This window comes from Cyprinus carpio, chromosome B17 (assembly GCF_018340385.1).
Source record: "Cyprinus carpio isolate SPL01 chromosome B17, ASM1834038v1, whole genome shotgun sequence".
Classification (NCBI taxonomy): Eukaryota; Metazoa; Chordata; class Actinopteri; order Cypriniformes; family Cyprinidae; genus Cyprinus; species Cyprinus carpio.
In genome coordinates this window covers 11,919,084-11,940,656 of record NC_056613.1, presented here as the reverse complement: position 1 = coordinate 11,940,656, position 21,573 = coordinate 11,919,084, and the positions used below count along the sequence as shown (strand labels likewise).

At 39.1% G+C, this 21,573-nt stretch overlaps 1 protein-coding gene and 1 long non-coding RNA gene across 5 annotated transcripts; one reads left to right on the top strand and one right to left on the bottom strand.

The window, feature by feature from the left end:
* Nucleotides 1-1,330: 1,330 nt before the first annotated feature.
* Nucleotides 1,331-20,007, bottom strand: LOC109104731 (exportin-1). 4 transcript variants are annotated; one of them, XM_042742247.1, is made up of 25 exons: nucleotides 18,727-20,007; nucleotides 16,967-17,098; nucleotides 16,523-16,624; nucleotides 14,162-14,234; nucleotides 11,158-11,219; nucleotides 11,025-11,069; nucleotides 10,685-10,866; nucleotides 10,520-10,568; nucleotides 10,138-10,257; nucleotides 9,652-9,780; nucleotides 9,400-9,558; nucleotides 9,107-9,304; nucleotides 8,879-9,017; nucleotides 8,613-8,794; nucleotides 8,374-8,530; nucleotides 7,970-8,133; nucleotides 7,716-7,850; nucleotides 7,423-7,606; nucleotides 6,874-6,980; nucleotides 5,944-6,138; nucleotides 5,584-5,752; nucleotides 5,354-5,488; nucleotides 4,884-5,043; nucleotides 3,330-3,426; nucleotides 1,331-2,983 (listed from the first exon to the last, which is right to left on the bottom strand). In XM_042742247.1, the coding sequence occupies exons 2-25, from the start codon at nucleotides 17,090-17,092 to the stop codon at nucleotides 2,837-2,839; spliced, it is 3,216 nt and encodes a 1,071-aa protein (XP_042598181.1). In that variant the 5' UTR covers nucleotides 17,093-17,098; nucleotides 18,727-20,007; the 3' UTR covers nucleotides 1,331-2,836. The 4 variants fall into 4 exon arrangements, with proteins under 4 accessions (XP_042598181.1, XP_042598180.1, XP_042598182.1 ...); XM_042742246.1 differs by lacking the exon at nucleotides 18,727-20,007 and adding an exon at nucleotides 17,185-17,471; XM_042742248.1 differs by lacking the exons at nucleotides 16,523-16,624; nucleotides 16,967-17,098; nucleotides 18,727-20,007 and adding exons at nucleotides 15,488-15,554; nucleotides 15,746-15,820.
* LOC122140159 lies at nucleotides 17,486-21,002 on the top strand. Its single transcript, XR_006156858.1, has 2 exons — nucleotides 17,486-18,279; nucleotides 20,428-21,002. It is a non-coding gene; the product is annotated as an uncharacterized LOC122140159 (long non-coding RNA).
* The last annotated feature ends 571 nt before the right edge of the window (nucleotides 21,003-21,573 follow it).

Sequence of the window (21,573 nt, the reverse complement as noted above, 5' to 3'; positions counted from 1 at the left end):
TTATGTAAAACATAATTTTCTGGACTATTAAATAAAATCTAGCTCGATTAATATAGTGCTGCAGATGTTATAAATATTATGCTTTTTTTTAGTATTTTTAATGGACGTCAAAATTTAGACAGTATATACAAAAAAACTCCACATATTTTAAATTCTAAAATGTATACCTTTAGAAGTAAATTGATAAATAGGTTCGTTTAACACTAAACCAGCTGTTTAAATTAGTAGGGGGTGGACTTGATTGACCCTTGAACAGCATTTCTGGAAGAGGTTCTACTGGAACCCACCAGATTCCAGTTGTAAAGTGGGTCAGGGGGAGAGAGAGCTCATCTTTCCATGGGAGTGAATTTTACTTGTCACACAAGCTCACAGGAAATAGATTATTACCTATTACAACACAGGGCCAGTTTAAAACTTCAAACCCCAAGTTATAGAATTTTCAGAGTTCTTGAACTTCGGTGGAATCCGGAGGGCTTCAGAATGTTACTTGGGTGTTTTCTGAAAAGTTCTAGAGTCAAACACATTCCCTGGGAATTCCAGAGACTGGAATTGATGTTGAATCATATCTCCTGAGCTGTGCTGGATGTGGCACTGGCAAAAACAAACAGCGGCGACGCGTTTAAACAACTGTCACAGCATGTCAAGTGATGCCTGCGTCTGCATATGGATCACTCATGAGAATACAAAAAGAGATGCGTTTCTTGGGATGTGCATATTAAAGTACAACTCTTCAAGGAAAATGCAGCAGAGGAGAAACTCAACACTACTCTTCCGTGCCAGTCACATCGCTCTCGAGATCTATTCAAACAGCAAGATACTGTTAAGAGCTCAGTGGATGACGGGTGTCGTTTTAACCAAGGCCTTGGAGGAGCATTAGTGTGGAAATGGATCTCAGCTGCTAGTATCGAGTAGGTGGAGGGTAGAATTCGTAAAGATCAGCTGGTTTGATTCCAGCTGCTTGTTTTTGAGCTGGTGTGGTATACAACATCCTCTTTACCAACCTAACATGGTGCTGGGCTTAAAGGAATAGTCACCTCAAACGTTAAGATTCTGTCATCATTTACTCAGCCTCTTGTCATTTGAAACAGGCATGACTTTCTTTCTTTTGTGAAATGTTAACTAAAATTATTTTTAAAATGCTGGTAAAACCTGTATTGAAATTAATTAAATAAAAAATATAAATATTTAATATATAATAGTATTTTAAAAATAAAATAACACTAGTAGATATTATGAAAAGTGCCATAGTCAAAACAAGATCCCAACTGACTTCAATTGTATAGGCAAAAATATTTTTTTTGTGTGTTCTGCAGAAGAAAGTACACAATGATGAGTAAATGACAATTTTTATTTTAGGTTGAACTATCCCTGTACTTCTTATCTTCAATTATGAATTTACACAAATGAAAGAAAGAAAGAAACCCCCAAGAGAAATCAAACAAAATTATAAAATTCTTTCAACTTTAATCAGTTCAAAAAGTTTCACAACAAATGCAACACATAGTAAAGGGGAAAATTCACCATTGATAATCAGTATTTGGATCTGAACATTCTTCTTCCTAATGAGAATGTTGGCATTTATGTTTTCTCCCAAATGAACAACTGCATTTTATTTGGACAGGACCTAAAGGTAAAAAGGAAAAATTCAAAAATACAAAATTAAATGTAAACTGAGATTTATTTTGCTCTAAGTAGTGTCCTGCAGCACTACAGCATGGTAAACAATGTAAATTAGTACAATTCGAAAAACTCCAAAGCAGTCTCTGAGTGAGTTAACATGAGCAGTTATAAAGGTGTAGCCTACAAGAACCCATAAATATTTCAACCACTTTTTTTAAACTTCAATTTAATGAAAGCTCACAAAAGGAGCAACCGTCCTCATTGAGGAAAACAAAAAACCTGATGTCGGCTTAGCGACAACACACACACGCTCACACACCCACAACAAAACAGGACGAAACATCCGTGTGTTCCCATGGTAGTAAAGATGCTGTACAGTGATGCTGATATGAACATGTAGAGGGGCTGCTCGACACTCCTGTGTAGAAAGAAAAAAAGCAAATGGAGCGTCGTTTTGAAACGCCACTCACAACCACAGCAGCATCAATCAGACTGTTCAACTCAGCGATCCGCTTCACATTCTGCTGAGAGCTACTTTATACTTTAGTCCCGAACCACTTCTGGCTGCTCCCCCAATACACATGAATCACAGTCCAATGAGCGCACAGCACCTCTGCTATCTCACCAATCACAGACATTCGTTGACATTCTCATTGGCTAGATCAGGTGCGCCGCTCATTGGCCCACACACTGACACTAGGTACCATCTACCCACTGCCAGAACACATACAGCTCCCTGCAAACACAACAAACTGCACTCTGGTCTTTATATATAATATACATGAACAAATACATGATGTGTGGAAGGAGAGGAGGAAATAGAAGGGAAGAGGGGCAATGAAAAAAAAAAAGCAAGCACAAGCGAGTTAATTGTACAGATGTGTCACTTCATGCACGTTCGGATTACAATGACCAAACGAAAGCAGTTAACAATGGAAAGGTAAAACGTAAAAGTGTCTGTATGAAACGCGTACTATGCAAATAGTGCCACTGGGTGACTGTATCTTTTACATATTGGCATTGTTTTGGTCAAGAGACAGCCAAGTGCGGAAATCGCTTCCTTGCAGGAAGAGCCTAAAGTACTCACACACGCACACACACTTACGAGAAAACACACAGACGGCCTACAGAAGAGCAGCCACAACACCGCTTTAGTCGTGTGTTTAGTTTGTTTAGGAGTCAGCGCAGTGTGTGTGCTGTGCGTTTGCGTGCGAACTCAGTCACACATCTCCTCGGGTATTTCGTGTGGGTTGAGGATGCCAGGCACAGACATCTGCAGCTTGTGTTTCTCCTCCTGGGCCTGCCGCAGTGACGTCTCTCTCTCCTCCAGAAACAGATCCGAGGTGTCCTCACCCGCAAATTCCTATAGGTACACAGAAAAACCGGTAAGCATTCGTACGTTCTGCTTGCACTGACTGCTCTGCCAGAACGCTGTCATCTCTGCTTTAATCTAATGCTATGATCGCTCTCTCTCCATCTCACACACACCTTCTGTCCCGTGCACTCCAGATGACCCATAGTGTTACACTATGCTTCACATACAGCACGCTCTCTCTCCCACCATCTCCAATTCCTCTACCACACACTCTCAACTGCATAAACACTATTGCTACTGATATCAAAATATTTGCACATGGCAAAGATAAGATTTATTAACCGTTATTATACTATCAACTATTACTACGGCTCTCAGTGTCCTTGCAGCTCACCTTGATCTGTACAAGGAAATCCCTCAAGTGTTCCTTGAATGCTGGGATGTCTTGGTTTAAACTGAACAGGCCAGTCACAAATACTTTGACCTGGGCACTACAAAGAGAAGGAGAACAAACATGCAGTCAGACAGGAAATACTAATAAAACTAGACATAAACAGTGCTAAGTATTTCAAAAAGCCTGCCGCCGTGGAACAAAAACCTTTTTAATTAATCTGAGAGCAAGAGGTCTGCTGAGAGACAACAAGCTTATACCTAAGAGATATGTTGTGCAATACTCAACCAATACTCAAACAAATGCAATAATCATCACAACAACTGCAACTGGTTTATTTACAGGCACTTGAGACACAGGTTCTTGACCTGTATGTTCTTAAAAAAAAAAAAAAAAAAAAAAAAAAAAAAAAATTGTTACACTTTTATTTTACAGGGATATTCCACCCCAAAATGAAAATTTTGTCATAAATCACTTACCCCCATGTCATTCCAAACCCATAAAAGCTTCGTTCATCTTAGGAACACAATTTAAGATATTTTGGATGAAAATCAGGAGGCTTGTGACTGTCCCATTAACTGCCTAGTAACTTACACTGTCAAGATCCAGAAAAGTATGAAAGACATTGTCAGAATAGTCCATCTGCCATCAGTGGTTCAACCGTAACGTTATGAAGCGACAAGAATACTTTTTGCATTTGAAGAAAACAAAAATAACTACTTTATTCAACAATTCGTCTCCTCTGTGTCGCTCCACATCAGTGTAGTGCCATTTTGGAGAATATCCACTGAACGCAAGCAGCTTACGGTTTTCTGTGTCAGCAGCGACAAGGATACGTTTTCTACGTGTATTTACACTTTGATTTTTGAACGAAAACAGTGCATCTGTGCAGCACAGCTGACACAGAAGAGCATAAACTGCTTGTGTTTAGCAGATATTCTCCAAAATGGCACTACGCTGATGTGGAGCGACACAGAGGAGACGAATTGTTGAGTAAAGTAGTTATTTTTGTTTTCTTCAAATACAAAAAGTATTCTTGTTGCTTCATAACATTACGGTTGAACCACTGATGGCAGATGGACTATTCTGACAATGTCTTTCATACTTTTCTGGACCTTGACAGTGTAAGTTAACTAGGCAGTTAATGGGACAGTCACAAGCCTCCCGGTTTTCATCCAAAATATCTTAAATTGTGTTCCAAAGACGAACAAAGCTTTTACGGTTTTGGAAAAACATGGTAAGTGATTAATGGCAAAATTTTCATTTTGGGGTGGAGTATCCCATTAAGGTGTCCTTTTTACAGTGTAAATGCTGAGTAATATTAATTAACTACATGTACTTACTTTATGGTTAGGGTTAGGATTTGGGTTCGGTTTAGGGTTACTTGCATGGAATTATGCATAATTTATTGTTATTCTAATAGTAAGTACATGTAATGTGTAACAAGGACACCTTAAAATAAAGTGTTACCAAAAATTAATGTATCTCCAAAGCTCAAAGACTGGACAGATGCAGTCTCTGGAGTGCACAAGCTTAGGTGCACTGTGGGATACTCACTCTTGTAAGTGTGGAAAAGCTGATTTGAGCAAGTTGGCCACATACTCCTGAATAAACACTTGGTTGCTGACTGGGTTTGAGGGATTTAGAGTTGCACTGATTTTTCCTTCCTCAACAAGGTTAAACATGTACGCCAGAATAGAAGCATGCATGGTCAAACCTGCAAAACAAATATGCAGAGGCTGAACAAACAGGAAAAGAAGCATTTATAGATTTAATCATATTCTGTAAAGTCACTATAAACAATTGATTTTAATGTTATAAAAATAATATTAAAATATATTTTATTACAATTAAAATACAAACATTTCTTTTAGAATTAAAATGAATTTAAAAAAATTGTTAATAATTAAATTAATTATCTCATCAAACGAAAACCTTAAAACTCACGAGTACTACATGGTTACACAGTGTTTAGATAAAAAGAGTCTTTAAAGACCAAGATAGAGAAGCCAGTAGCCAGAACTGACCAGCTGTATGTGATGTATCTGTGACGACAGAGAAGATGTGTTGTAGGATGTCACAGAAGTATGTCTGATAGAAACTCTGAGCTGCTGCTTCCTCCTGGGCCACATTCTGCAGCAGTGTGTAGAGAATCTGAAGGCCTGCAAGACATTTTTCATGGCACAGTTTTTGTATACATGTTATGATGAATGATTAGGGTAAATATTGCTTTGATAAATGATGTTTGTGTTCTCACCAGTGTCTGCCACATTTCTCATAGTGTGTTTAAAAGCCCATATAATAGAATCAAGCACAAGCTTAAACTGGGCTGGTGGGATGGCCAGGAATGCTGGGAAACAGTGAGAGTTCACTGCCTGCAGCAGGTAGAAAAAATGCGTCCGGTGTTCTGGGTACTCTTCAAAATCCTAAAAAATAAAAAATAAAAAAAAAATGCAAAAACAAAGATTATAACACACTTCCAGATCAAAATACAAAAAAAACATTTCAAAAGACTCTTCAATAGAATAAACAAACAGAAACTGGTTTTAATAATAAATGACAATGGAATATTAAATATTTATCACAGAATGTTGAGAGATGAATATGGGCAGCTTACTTTGTTGATCATGTTTAATGTGCACTCAAAGACTGCATCAAATATCTGTGGGATCTCTCCAGTAATGTGTCCACCTAGTTTGTTTACGATTGTTGCCATGGTACTAAGCACTTCAGGTTCCCTTGCCGCTGGGACATTGCGCTGGTAATCAATGAGCACAGCATCCAACAGTGGAGGAACAAAATTCTCCCCCACCTGGAGTACAGACAAAAAACACACATGCGCAGACAGGCTTAAAGGATGAGCGGATAAGTGTGTGTTGTGTAAGGACAGCACTAATCTGAACAGGTCCAGACTGACAGACTTGAAGCAGGTATAACAGAAATATCTGCACAGAGACATAAATACTGGATCTAACCAACACAAAGACATGAGACCCGAAGCCTCGAGCTGCACTTACTTCCCAGATCAGATGTAATGAGCTGTTTGTGGGTAGTTGTTGCATAATGTCTCAAAATTGAGATTTCGCTTTTTAAAATTAGACTTATGTTTAAGAAATGTATAAGAGCATAATTTGGATCCTGTTGCCATTTCTAAACAATTTTTCTTTATGTCACTAGTAAACTTTAAATGTGCTGTGACAGATTTAAAAGTAAAAATATGCTGTATGCACAAGTTTTATATTTTAATAATTTTAAAATACATTTCAAAATAATACAGAAAAATTACTAAATGCTGTTAAAATATTAAAGTTACTTCATGTTGCTGGTTACATTGCTATTTTGACATTTTATTTAAAAAGTACAAACTAAATTAAAATGAAAGAATTTGAGATTTAAAAAGGTATGAAAATGCCAGACATACTGCAAGACATGTCAGCTTCTCAAAAATATTTTGTCAACTACATATTTAACAGCTTGATTTTTTTTTTTCTTTTTTTACTTTCAGTACAGACCCTTTGCTGTAATAAATCTGTGATTTGTGTCTCACCATCTGTGGGTCATTGGAGCGGCTGACCCAGCCTGATATCAGCTTTAGAGTCTCTCTCTTCACCGTGCGCATGCTCCTGATTAGAGGCTGCTTTGTCACCATCTCACCTATATAAAACAGACAACCACAAATCAAATAAACAGATGTAAACAAAGCACTTGTGGTTCTTGTGTGCAGTCAATTACATAATGTTTACACAAACAAAGTTCAGAGAAATAATGACTTTCTCATTAGTAAGAATTTTTTTGGGCAACTATTTAAACTTCACTCATTCTGTTCTAGCTGCAGTGCTATATATAGCTGCTCAGACAGCCCTGTAATGGACTGCTGTTCACACACACACACGGCGCTAAGCTGTGCGGCAGCCTTTTGTCTTCCAGCTGAGTGAGTTTGTGTAATCAAACTGACTTCAGTTTAATTTGGATCTGTCACTCTGAGATAACCAACAGAGATGCAAATACACACATGCATAAGGTAATTCTGGAATTAAACTCACTATTTGTCTAAAACACATGCCTATCTATGATGATAAACTCTGAAAACACACACCATTAGTTTGGATGGCAGCTGAGATGTTTTCACTGAGGCACTTGTATACATTTAGCATGTCCAAGTAGATCCGGCCCAGCTGAATAACAAAAGGGTGTCCCACGGCTTTACATGCTCTGACATTGGTCTTCAGAATGCTGCCCAACTGCTTCACTGTCTCCGGGTCCTTCAGGATGTCCACATTCTACAGCAGAATAACACCATCCATTTAAGGTCAGTCTTAAAAATGAGCTAAATTAGTTGTTTGGAAAAAATTAAAAAATAAATAAAAAGAGGATAAACAAATATCACACCTTGGTGGCCTGCTGAATAATGCTGTCCCACACCTGGTTAGGCAACAACATGTACTTCTCTATCAGGTGTTCCTGTACAGCCTGGTCGGTCTGCGCTCCAATCATATAGCCGACAGCTTCGTAAAATGTATGCACCTGAGAACAGCAGATGGTCACACTGCAACATCTCCTCAAAAGTTGTATATTTCTAAAGCCCAATGTGTCACAACGACACATGGAGCAGGCTAACTGAGATGGACGGGGTTATTTGGTACCTGCTGGGGCTGGAGGTCACAGATGATGGTGTTGATGTTGTTGAGGATCTCATCAATGAAGGGCATCACCTCTCCCACCTGCACCTGCACAAAATGCCTCCTGCACTTCTGAGCAATCTTAATGAACGTGTCACACGCCATGTCCTGCACTCCATCATGGGTTTCTAAGAAGAAAGAATAGTGAAATGTTACTAGGAGAACATGATTTCCTAATAATCAAGCAAAAATTAGAAGCTCAAATATATGTAACAGAGCTGCTCCGTAAATGACTAAAATGCAGCACTGCTGTGTATGTGTAATCAAATGTGACATCAAATCTGCTTCTATTTACAGATCAATCCAAATATATCACAGCTGTATACAGATGCAAATCACTGATTCTATTTTAAGGCTCAAAGACTTACCATGCATGAACTCAAACAATTTGTTGACGACAGTCTTCAGGAATTTCCAGTGCGCACGTAGGAACCGTGGATATTGGCCCACTATGTACATGATGTTGGAGGCAATGATGGCCTTGTTATCCTTGCCTCTCTTCTGCTCACATAGACCCAGCAAGTCCTGTAGATCACATGGGCACATTATTATAGTTTTAATTTTACATTATTAGACTTTGGATCTTTGCATTGTAGGATTTCTGCACCTTAATGACAGTGACGAGGAACCGTTTCTCATCTTCTTCGTGCATGGCTCCACTGATGGAACCAATGGCCCAGCACAACGTGTTCAGATTCTTCCAGGACCACTCAGTACCGTTCACCTGATTATGAAGCTTTTCTGTCATAATACGCTCTGTGTCGGCATAGTCCAGATGGGTAAGATAGACTGCAGAGAGAGAAATATGATGATAAACACAGTTTAGTGGCCAAAATCTCTGTATTTAGAATAAAAAAGGAGCAGAGCTCTCACCAAGCGTCTCCCTCATGTTCTTGTAGAGGTTAATGGAGTCTGTATCCTTCATGAACTCTCGAACCACCTCACCCTGATCGTTCTCCACCACCAGCACTTCCTCTGGCTTGGCCATGCGACTCACCATTAACAAACGCACCTGCAGGACAATAACACAAACATCCATATAAGTCTAAAATTGCCATCTCAGGTGAAATTTCTTCTTGAATCTTGTGCTTGTGAGCCAACCTTAGAAAGAACAGGCAGGTAGAGTTGTCTGCGGGGTGGTACATCGAAGTGTTGGCTCCCTGAGAGGAGAGGAGAGGTGGATGTTGAGAAAGGACTCTCTCTATAAAGCTCAGCTGCCAGGTGGTTCCAGTACTCCAAACAGATCTTAAAGATCTCCGTCTCCTCCACCTCTGACACCAGCAACATGTAATGTAGAGCCTAAACAATGACAAAACAGGGCCTTAACACAATGGCATCGGTGACTGAAGCTGATTCTCCATAACTAAGTGAAGTTCAGTCCAGAGTGTGTTTACCTCCATAAGCGTCTCTCTGAGGTTCAGCCTCTTTTCTATCAGCTGTCCGTGCTCTTTGAGGAAAGTGCAGAGGAACAGGCTGAGGTTCTGAATGAAGTTTTGCTCATCATCTTTACCATTTGCATATGCCAGTCGAATGTTGGTGTTCAAAGGAAGCATTTCAAGACACAAATAAAAGAGAGAGTATCAAACCGGCCCAAAAGCAACTGGTGTATAGGAACTTACTTTGATTTGCACTATAGAGGAGGTTACCTGTTTGAGCTGCATCATGGTCAGAGTGAAGAGACTGACAAACTGCTCCTCGTACTGGCTGACACTCACTCCTGCTATCTCAGTCAAGCACTTCAGCGTCACGTTGCGAAACATCGGCACATTTAAAAACTACAGATCAATCCAACAAAGAAGAGGGGCTAACAATTAGCCACTGCTTTGTAATTGTGAAATATAATCTTTGCAGTTATTTTTGCATGGCTATGTAAATATACTATTTCATTATAAAATAAATAAATACATATTACAAATCCATTTACTACACTATTATCTGGAATGTTTGATTCTGATTGGTTAATTGATGCATGCTACAGTCTAATATTTTTGTTTTTTAATAGAAATATAATTTAGTGTTGGTTAATACGAGGTAAAAATTTAATTATCTACCATACAACAGCAAAACCATTACACTATGTTCCTAGTTTTTCACAAAGTCTGTAAGAGTAAGAAAATCTCCAGGTATGTTACCTTGTACACCAGAGTACTGATGAGTTTGGTTTCAAATATATAGCCCAAGGGAATCCAGTTGAGAAACCTCAGCAGAGTTTCCAATGTAGCATGCACAAGTGGGGCATTCTGGGAATTTTCCTGGGAATTGTATAGGAAGAAAAAACCTTTAGGCCACTAAAACTTAGTCATTAACATATGGTTTGTTGTGTATATAAATCAGCATTTGAAGTTAATCATTCAATCACAAACTAGAACAGCTGGAATTTGATTGAGCAAGTGTGTGTGTGTTTGTGTGTGTGTGTATGATTAAGAGAGAAAGTTTCCTTGTACCTTAGCAAATGGGAACATTTGCTATATCATTGTTAATGTTTGTGAGAAACAACATGAAAACAACACGTACCATCACAAACTGGCACAACTGGAATATCTGGGAGAACTCATTACACATGCTGCGGAAACCAGATCACAAAACAACACAGATTAATTAACAAGAATAAGTAATGTGAATATGGCCTCATTTTCAACCATAAATTAGGACAATTATTCTCTTTTAATGCTGGCATACCTGTCCTTCAGGTGTTTGGCTTTCACTTGTGTCATCTGGCCACTGGAGAAGTCAAACACCTCCTCACTGAGGAGCTTGAGAATGATCATATTGTTCTGGCAAAGGCTCTCACTGGTGCGGCTCGCTCCAACAATATCACTGATAAATGTGGGCCAGTGTTTCGGCCACTCCTGCTTCAGGATCTAAACAAAAACATCAAGTAACGCATTACACAAACCAGAAGAAAGGTAACAGACATTTTTATTGCAGTCATCAAATATACACACATCATTATATTATGTTAAAACCTGTGGCTATGGATCTCTAATGTCCTAAGAAAAAGCAGTCAAACAAATCTCACCTGTACTAATATCATGTTGAGTTTTCCAATGTACACTTTCTCTTTCTAAAAAGAGGCAGAGCATAGCATAAAACAGACAGCCGGCCAGAAACCACAGCAAGACGGTAAACAAAATAAGTGGAAGTTCACTGACCTCAACATTGGCTGCATCTGATGATGTCTTGATAATGAGGCCCACGACATACTTTTTAATGCCTGAAATAAAGCAGAGCAGTGAAGAGCGTCAATGCGTACAGTAAGGCAGCATAAAATCCCATGAGCTCTCCATCCGGATGAAAGAAGCTCATCTCAGAGGACTTGTTATCTGTTCATCTGCAGATCTGCATCAGCATATTAAAGATTTGCTGCCTTTCTCACATTTGAAGAAACAAGAAATGATGATGCAATGTTATGTCTATTGACTGAATATCAAATACTGCTTAAAGGGTTAGTTCACCCCAAAATGAAAATTCTGTCATTAATTACTCACTCTCATGTCGATCCAAACCCGTAAGATGTTCATTCATCTTTGGAACACAAATGAAGATCGTTTTGATGACATAGTGCTGACAGATTTCCTTCCATAGACTGCCTTTGTAACTACCACTTTGACGCTTTAAAAACTTCATAAAGAGATCGGAAAACTAATCCATATCAGTCAATTTAGGTTTTCACTCGAATGCAAACACTGATCAGTGAACATAAGCAGCAGCTCAACCGAACCTGAATAACGAAGAACTAACCTCTTCAGAAGCTCAAATGTTCTGCGTGACACAAGTAAATTAACCTCATTGGTTATGCAACGTTTGAGCTTCCGGAAGAGGTTTGTCCTTGTGCGTTATTCAGGTTAGGTTGAGCTTCTGGTTATGTTCGCTGATCAATGTTTACATGCGATTAAAAACCTAAATTAAATCTGTTCAACCATAACAAGCGATCGATTTTCTTCAGAAAATTTGGACTAAACCGCTCAATTAATATGAATTAGTTTTCCAATCTCTTGATGCATTCTGTCATCAAAAATATCTTAATATGTGTTCCGAAGATGAAAGAAGGTCTTATGGGTTTGGAACGACATGAGGGCAAGTAATTAATGACCAAATTTTCATTTTGGTGTGAACTAACCCTTTAATTTAAAGGGATCATATGACATTGCTAAAAAGAACATTATTTGGTGTATTTGGTGTAATGCAAAGTGTTTATGCGGTTTAAGGTTCAAAAACCACATTTTCCACATACTGTACATTATTGTTGCCCCTCTATGCCCCACCTTTCTGAAACGCTTTGATTTTTACAAAGCTCATCGTTCTCAAAAGCGAAGTGTACGCTGATTGGCCAGGTATCCAGTGCGTTGTGATTAGCCGAATACCTCAAGCGTGTGATGGAAATGTTACGCCCCTTAGCATACTGTGATGCCATGTGTCCCGGCGTGACGAGACAAAACCAATAAAACCCATTACAAACGAGGCATTTGTTGTATCCAGTGGAAACATAATTACTGATAATAATGACTTATACTGTCTTTTTACACGTTACGTATTGCACCGCATAAACATAAAACCATGTCTGCATTTGTGATCGGAGAAACGACAAACAAAAAGCGATACTCTACACTGCTTAAAACTCGCGTTTGAATCATCAGTGGCAAATTCTTTAAAATATGTAAGCATACTTGCAGACTGTGTTTCAGAAGCGCCAGACTGTCCTTGCAAAGTTAGAATTGCCCCACTTTACAAAAACAGACACTGGCATTGTAGGCTACTCTAGGGTCCTATGATTTCCGTGATGCAGAAAACGAGGACAGAATCGCGGAATCCAGTTATAAAAACAGAATTCACAGCGGAATGTCATGGAATTTGTCAAATTTTGAATAATTTAATCAAAAGTAGGTCATTTCACAAATCAAATCGCGATATGGACTAGTACATGTAACTTAAGCCACCAAAGTCGATTTAAATATGAATCCTGCATGTTCTGCGTGTCTCTGTTAATGAATGGCGCAGGTGCACGGTTTCATCTACTACACATATACTAAAGCGCGCGTGACGCTTGTGGTGTTTTCAGCATCTTCCCTCTCACTAAATGAGGACATAAACACATGAACAACATCTCCAGAACTGCTCTGAGAGTGACTTCATGAGCATTTGACCGTTTGATTTGAGTAAAACTAGCATCATATCACATACACAAAACTGTAAAGGTATTCCCGGCAACCCGTCAAAATAAAAGTCTGGTTTGATTTGAAGTCTATTTTTCAGTAGAATGTACATAGCCTACTAATAATAAACGTTATTTTTTAGACATGGCGGTGGCAACAGCGAGAATAAAAGTTATGCCTTCTTTCTTTGTGTGAACATTTGGGCGGTCTTATGCAAACTTCCCACATCGTGACATAGACATGTGGGGGCGTGTTAGAATGTGCCGTTTTAGGAGTGTGTGGTTGACTCTTAACTTTTATAAAGAATATCTCTTTGGATTTAAGACTTTAGTCTTTGCAACTTTACAAATCTTCTTTATGCACCAAGAGCTTGTAACACTCCAAAGAGAAATGAAAAATTGAAATCGAATCATATAACCCCTTTAACAATCATTTTAATAAGAAATATTTGATTTCAGTGTTGATTTCACTTTCAGTGTCTGAATCAAGTCAAACTAACCAAACTCTTTGTGTAATATTCGATTTATTCATTTGGCTGAGTGCACACTGACAGCTCTTACAGAGACATGTTTTGGATGTTGTTGAGACATCAATATTGGTTAAGCTGTATGGTGTAGAAAGTATCTAAGTGATGATTCATTAGCAATTTAAAAATCTGACATCATGTTTTTCATTTCATTTGATCTTCCATAGAGCAGACTCTGTTTTTTTTTTTTGGAAACAGATGAAGACTAAGCTGAGCAGATGACCCACCATGCATTTTTAAAAGGGGAATTCAGCTCAACTTGGCAATCACACACTTGATTCTAATGAATGTGTTGCCCTGCTAGAAACATCTTGTAGAGTCAAATCCATCGCAGAGTGAACTGTTTACTTCTACATTTCAATGATCCCTCCACCGCTTGTCCAAATCCAGTCTTTGAGCTGCTTATGACTTAAGAATTGATTTAGACTGAGCTATGAATTACTTGTGGTGAGAGGAATTCTCGTGAGTCAGTCTTACCTTCACACTGGTTTCTGGGCAGAATCTTCCATCTTGTTTTAATAACTGTTTCCAGAATCTGCAGAGCATAGTACTGTAATGCCAAGAGAACAAATCAAGAGTTAATGATTCAAACATTAACCTGCCAATCTGCCAGAGCTGTACCATTACACAAGGAAAACAAAAAAAAATTGCTCTTAACTTTGACTGCCTAATTTATTTTCACACACTCTTTGGTTTATTCCAAATTAATTCAAATTGAAAAAAAAAAAACATGCAGATTTGACTTAAGTAAGAATTTTTAATACTCAAAAAGAGAACAAAAAAAAATCCATAATCCCCCATCAAAACTATGTTTGTATGGGATTCTGTAGATGTTTTGCTGTTTCTGGCCATGTCACACCAGAATGTGAAAGACAGGAAAGAAAACGTTAATGGCAAACAGCTAATGGTTTGATTCTGTGCCCGGTCACAACAAAGCAAGCAGCTTGGGTGAGCAACACAACTGTGTCCCAAAACAAAGAGAACCGAAGGATTCATTTAAGAGTCAATAGCCACTCACAAGGCTTTAATCATCAGTGATATGTTTCCCGTTGGTCAAATAAAGAACACACTTTATGCGACACTACTGTTTTCACCGGTAACTGGTGTGGGTCTCAGGAACAGCAAGACGGGCCACAGTATTGGGTCTATAGACTGCCTTAAGATGCTTTATATGCTGCTCTTAAAAGGTTATTCATGGTGCATTAGTGTTCTTGTTATGGTCACTAATGTTATTTGGACTAACAGCATTTCAACTGTAGGGATTAATGAGAAAAGAGAAAAAATGTTAATGTGTTAAACCAAAACAGGGAATACAGGTCACATACTAAGAGAGGATATTAAAGGTGAGGCCTGGAGAAGTAGGTTACTTGCATACAGACACACTTAACGCTGTAAAAAAAAAATCACCGGGATTCTTTCACCTTTAATTTTTCATAGATCACTAAATTAAAAAATTAATAAATACATGAAGGCAAGACAGAAAAACACTGCAACATCACACAAAGCATCAAGCATCAAATTGCTCACGTGTGATGTTGCAATATTTCTTTGTGTACAATCGAGACAAGAAAATAGGGTAGACTAGGGTAGAGGAGAAATGCTTGGGGGGATAAAAGGAGAACCAGCACACAGAGACACTGATGATCCCTACAGTGGAAATAACTGTTACTATCCATAACTGAGGTTAAAAAAGGGGAGTAAACTGCCTGCCTATCTCCCTGTCGTCTCTGAGCTCCATATGAGGCATGTGCAGTGTGAATGGAGGCACAGCAGAATTGAGAGTAAGGGAATGAAAAGGTAGACCTTGTGGAGGCCTGCCGCCAAAGCCTAGCTGTGTCAAGGTGCACAGGAAGACACACCCCTTTTCGTCCTATTACAAGCAATCAACATAATGGAACATTGTGATTAATATCAAATATGAACAACTTCAATTAATTGTCTTTTGTTTGCTTTTTCACCTACAAAAAAGGCTGTAAATAAATGTTCAACAGCACTTTAATGCGCTCTTTCTGTATTTTTGTAATTTTGCTAGATGAATTTAGACAAATTCAAAGAATTTACCTGCTCTGTATATTTTCCTGTCTGTTCTTCTAGAGCCCTCACTTTTGGGCCATTATCATTTTGAAATTACAGATACTGTTGATAAACCAACTCAAACATTAGTAATGACCAGAGTGTTAAGAGCAATCTTAAAAGGCAAGCAGACGGCAAACTGGGTCATCAGTACTTTGAGGAAGTCTATTAACACACTGAGGAAGACAATTCATCCCAAATACTACTAAATGATTTACATTCAGTCTACACACTACAAAGTGAACAAATATGCTACATTGATATGAACTCTGGGAATGTGTAGTTTACCAATGAAGAAATTATGTTTCAGTGTACTAGAAATTCTACACTATGAATTAAAAAAAAAAAGAAAAAAAAAAAAAAAAAAAATCCATGTATAGGAACTTGGATCAAATGGATCACGTGTTTTATATATCTTGGCCCTAAACAGTCATTAACACACCTCTGACTGCTGTGCAGATGGAGGTAATGAGGTATTTTACAGTCAACCGATGATCCTCACACACCAATTTTAACTAAGACTTTGCTTTACCAGGACATAGACGTGAAGAGAAGAGTAGGAAAATGTGACCTCAAATGTGTACAGAGGAAACTGTTTTTGGCATGATGCTAAACAACCCCAATACACTTAAGAAATGGGTATTGCTGGTTTGGAGGAAAACAAAACAAAATTGTTTTCCTGTATAATGTGTGATAAGAGATCAGATCTTCCTCAAAGTATAGAAACCCTGACCCTCCACCTGAGTAAGTTGGGACTCAGCTTACTTTGGTGTTCATATTCTGAGAGAACTCCAGAATCGTGTCAACACGTGTCCAAGCGTCTGGGTGCTCCTTCAAATGAGTCAGCACCTCCTGGGCCATTCTTTGCTAAAATAGAGAAACAATTGTCATAACTTACACTAAATTTGTAATCTAATTGAATTTATTTAAAGAAAGAGAAATTTGTGGATAATTGTTTGTTTCAGTTTGTAATCTAGTCCATAAATACACACATACATGTACTGTATATGTGTGTTCTGCAGCTTAATATTTTTGTAGAAACAGTAATATTTCTTTTCAGGATTCTTATATGAATTTATATGAAGTTTAAATGTTTTGTAACATTGTAAATGTCTTATTGTCACTTTTAATCAATGGAATTGGTCCTTGCTGATTTTTGTAATTTCTTTTGGTACTGTACTTCACCTTTTTGTGAAAAATCTTACTCACCTGTGGGCCAACCCCATGGTACAGACAGTTAACCACATTATCCAGCAGGTTGATATCCAGTTTCTGGTTAAAGTCCAGCAGCTGTCTGGCTGCGTGGTCGGCTAACATTGTCATAATTGCTGGCATAGAGCTCTGTGGGGGACAGGGAGGAAACATCCAGCAGGGGCAAAGTCAAGTGAAATGAACATTTGGTTGCACAAATCCAAACAGCTGATTACCTCCATTACCCCCCTCCCTCGACCCGGGACCATCCAAAAAGCCTTATATGACCTGGCCTGCCAACACACCAATGCCTGCTAAAGGGTTTAATCCTCAAAAACAATGGGATAGGTGGGTGGCGCGATAAAGGTAACATGCTTGCAGAATGAATATCCTAATATGTCCGAGAAACAAGGGCCACTCACTGGGCTTGTGATCACATGAGCCATTATTCTCTGAATGAGACCACGTGCTAGACAGCCCTTTTGCTGACGTCATTCTGTTTACATATAACACAAGAGACGTACCGAGCTCTCCGACTAACAAACAGTCCTTTTCTACTCGTATCGAGCATTAATAAGACCACGAGACTTCAATAATGTTTACATACAGTTTGAAGGACACTGGAAAGGCCGATGCTCAAGCTAACCAAACTATTGCGTAACGAGGTAAGCATTACGGCCAAGAACCCAGAAAAAAAAGTTTTGGCATTGGAGGAAATTTCAAGAATTTACTTGGACACGACACAGTCAAGCTTTGTGAGACCACGAGTCTCTCAGGCCTAAATAAAGCGATGGTGCCATAACTAGTCCTCGGTACTGCGCAACCTGTAGATTTACCCGCCTTTTCCACGCCTCACCTTGTTTCATTCAGTAAGCAATGGCCACAATAAGACCTGTATCCTAACACAGCTAACGTTACTTATCAGCTGATTTCATACACACGTCTTAAAAACACAACTGGGTTGGACTAAGATCCACGCTGAGGAGCGCAACAACTGATGCGATCGCTTTGGGTTGTTTAGCCACGTTTATGCGTTAAAATGCCTAATAATGCATCGCTTTATATACATTGGCAACAATTACGCATGCATGCTATCATACTAATGCGCTTAAATGGACAGCAAGGCAAATGCTTTAGTGCGCAACTGACGTTAAAAACGGTCCAGCGAGCACCTCGTCCATAACCAACATCGATGTTTCTGACGGTCTACACCCGTCTCGGATGACTTTGCAAGGATCTCCCTCCCTGACTCCGGAGCAACCCCTCCCACCAACAGCATGCTCTGCACCCTTCACCTGAAAGCTCTGCAGGCTTTACTAGCAGTAAACCAGGTAAGAAATAAACCGCGTGTATTTTTATATGCCGTTAATTCTTCAAATGAATGCTACAGCTAGACAATTGTCCTGAATGCATTTTACAATTAAAATTTCCTCGCTGAAACAACATACTCTGGGACTGCGCTGACGGTTAGCAATTAGTAGCTAACGTTATTTGTGATTGTTTTGACGTTACGTGAGATATAACGATTGTTAAAACGGACAAACCCCAGATAACGTTACATTAGTCAGTCCAGCGTGACACCAGCGCTGAGCACGAACCATCACGCCACATCCCTCATAAACCCTCAGCAGCAAAGCCATTTCACTTTCTCTCGACCTCATCCTCCATACGTACGATTTCTAGGCATTTCTACACAATCTCACAGCATCATCATTCTCCACAGAGCACAAACCAACCCAAGCACTCTAGCTGCAAGTTTTCACCCCATATTTACCTACCTAAAGTCCAAGCCTTTGAGAGAAAGAAGGTGGGCTTGTCTGCCAGAGTTGCTAAAATTATGTTTATTTGATCCAGTATCGTTGGTGCCTGGTTTGTACACGCTTTCTGGCTTTAGGATGAGCAGTTGACTGGCCAGCCACACTATTCCTCTGTGAAGACTAACGTACACGAGCTAGTTGCTTGATATAAGGACCACTAGGATGTGAATTCCGCACCAACAATCACGGCGAGTTCTGTATTTTCTCAGTCCGGTTCATTTTACGAAACAAAGTTAACCTTAATTAAGAAATGTGCTCTGTACTGAAGTATATTTTGCACCGGGGCGGTATTACAGACTGAGCCTGTGCCTCTTCTTCTCACAAGCAACAAACTCGTAACCGGTTGAAACCGGTTCAGACTGGGAGATTCCATCTCGGTTTAGTTTTCAGCCGATGGCGCCGCGAAAAGTTTGGATTAACGTCACGCCCATGGAGGCGTGCCATTGGACGCAGCGTTGCTAAGCACGTCCTTACTGGCGATCCATTGGACGACGCGCACGTCAATCAATCTCAACTCTTTCTAGCGCCCACGCGACCGCTCCGCCCGTTTAGATTAGAGAAAAAGAAGGCAAACTGCGTGCAGACTGGACTTGTGATTTGCGTTAATATTATAGTCGTGCATTATTTGTTTATTTGTTGCTTTTACGGGGAAATGCCAGTTCCGAGTTACGTATTTTGCGCTACTCTTCCGAAAAACAGCCGCGTTTATATATTCCGTGAGCTTTAAATGAACCGTTTTTTGATAGTCAACAACAGTGATCGCTTGGTAACTGTAACGTTATGCTTTAGAGTTTGGAAAATGAAGTTCACGGTGGACTGAAGGAGATCGAGGGCATCGAGTCCGTGAGGCGGATGTTGGAGCTTGTACTTGTGCTGATTGTAAGCTGGTAATTTTCCACGAGCCACGAAGGGGAGTGGTTGTTCAGAGTCAGGGTATGATACGCATGGCATGGGTCAGAGCCCGATACAATTGGCTTGTGATGGTCTCTATAAACTTAACTACCGCGAAGTTAACTCCAATGTGGCAGTGATGCGTTATAAAACCATCGAATCACTCGAAAACATAATAATAAACTGTCCGTGTGTGGCGCTTCATAGAGACGTAAAACGCTGGCATGCTCTCCCCCCTCCTCCCCCACTTTGCAAGTCACGTGACGCAACGCCACTTAAACGTCAGTTGATGGAAAAATACTGGATTTTGTGTGTGCAAACTACTGTAGTGTCTGTACTGAACAAAGAATGAGAAAAATAATACATTGTTCTGCAGTCAATAAGTAATTTATGCTTATGCATTGTTTTTTATAAAACTGTTACATTTCATAAGGTGTGCATTTTATACATGTTGAGTATCTGATACAGTATTTCCCTTTAGTTCAGCATGTGGCCCATTCTACACACCTTTTAAGATGGTTAACTAAATAAGCAGTGTTACAGCAGTTTAGGACCAGTAATTTGGTAAATTATATGCTCAGACTTAACCAACAAACTGATCTCACTTCCAGCGAAGGTGAACCTTTAATCCAAGTGCTGCAGGTTTATTCTCGAACAGACACTAGCATTGTGGTTTTCTGCATTTAATGGGTCCAGGCATAATTTGATAATCAGCTGTTGTTGTGTGAATCAGATCCATATTTACTCATTTTTATCCTTTATTACGTGTAGGTCACACGCTGCTGTAAACTTTGGAGCTGAGATAAGTGAGATGTGGTGCAAATGAATTGTAGTTGTCATGTTTACCTGTCTGGGAGTAAAGTCGGTGCCACAATACAGGTCAACCTGCTTTCCAGGAATCACAGGCGAAATTCTCTGAACCCCAGGAAGGTTGATGTTCCACTCTTTTTTGTTTTTTGGGAAAAACTTGAATACTTTACTACAGGTTTTATAATAAAAAAATTAGTGTAACTAATGAACTAAGAGTGGGTGTGTCTTCATATCTTTTAGATAATCATTCATAAATTGTCACCTGACTAGTATGAGCTGAATAATATTGTCCATTTGTATGTCATGTTTTTGGACAGATCATAATTTGAGAGACATATTTGTGCGAGTTGAAATCCCAAAATTAAGCATGGTAACTGCTTTATAACAGCAATCAGCAAATGTGCTCTTATTTTAGAACTGATGTTCCTCAGGCTATGACTTCACTTTGTGTTACAGAAAACTCGCCATGCTTCCTTTCTTTGTTGTCTCAGCTGTTTTGAATTATTTTGAGAAATACAATAAACCATTGAAACTTCTCTGGACGTCTGGTTTTGCTTATTGCAGGTCCCAGAACATGCATGTGTTAGAAAGGACCGAACGCATTTTTTGTTTACACTGATGTGAAAACCTTGAATGATTCCTCTATTAAAGTATGTCATAAATCAACACATATAGAGGGTCTGAAAGTTAACAGGGTCACTGGGACGACTGAAAGAGGTCATCTTGCTGAAGTGAACAGTAGGAGGGGTCGAGGAGGGAAGCCATGCACGTGCATTTTGGCACATACATGTGAAATGAAGTGGGCTGCCCTGTTCAGGTTTGGGCTGGCTTAAGCCCGTTCTGTCTGGTCCTGCCTTGCCATTTACATACATTATAATGACATCACCTCCTCCTTCGCGTCACTCAAACAAGTTTGACAGTTGTCTTGTTTAGAGTGTTACGTACTTTCTCATAACCTGTGACTTCTGCCTTATTTCACCTTTTGTTTTCATTTAATAGTGAATAATTTTGTATGTAAAGTGGTCACATAAAGACCAGGCTATATTTAAGTCCTTTACTATTAATAATAAATTAATTTAAATTATTATCATTATTATATATTCATTT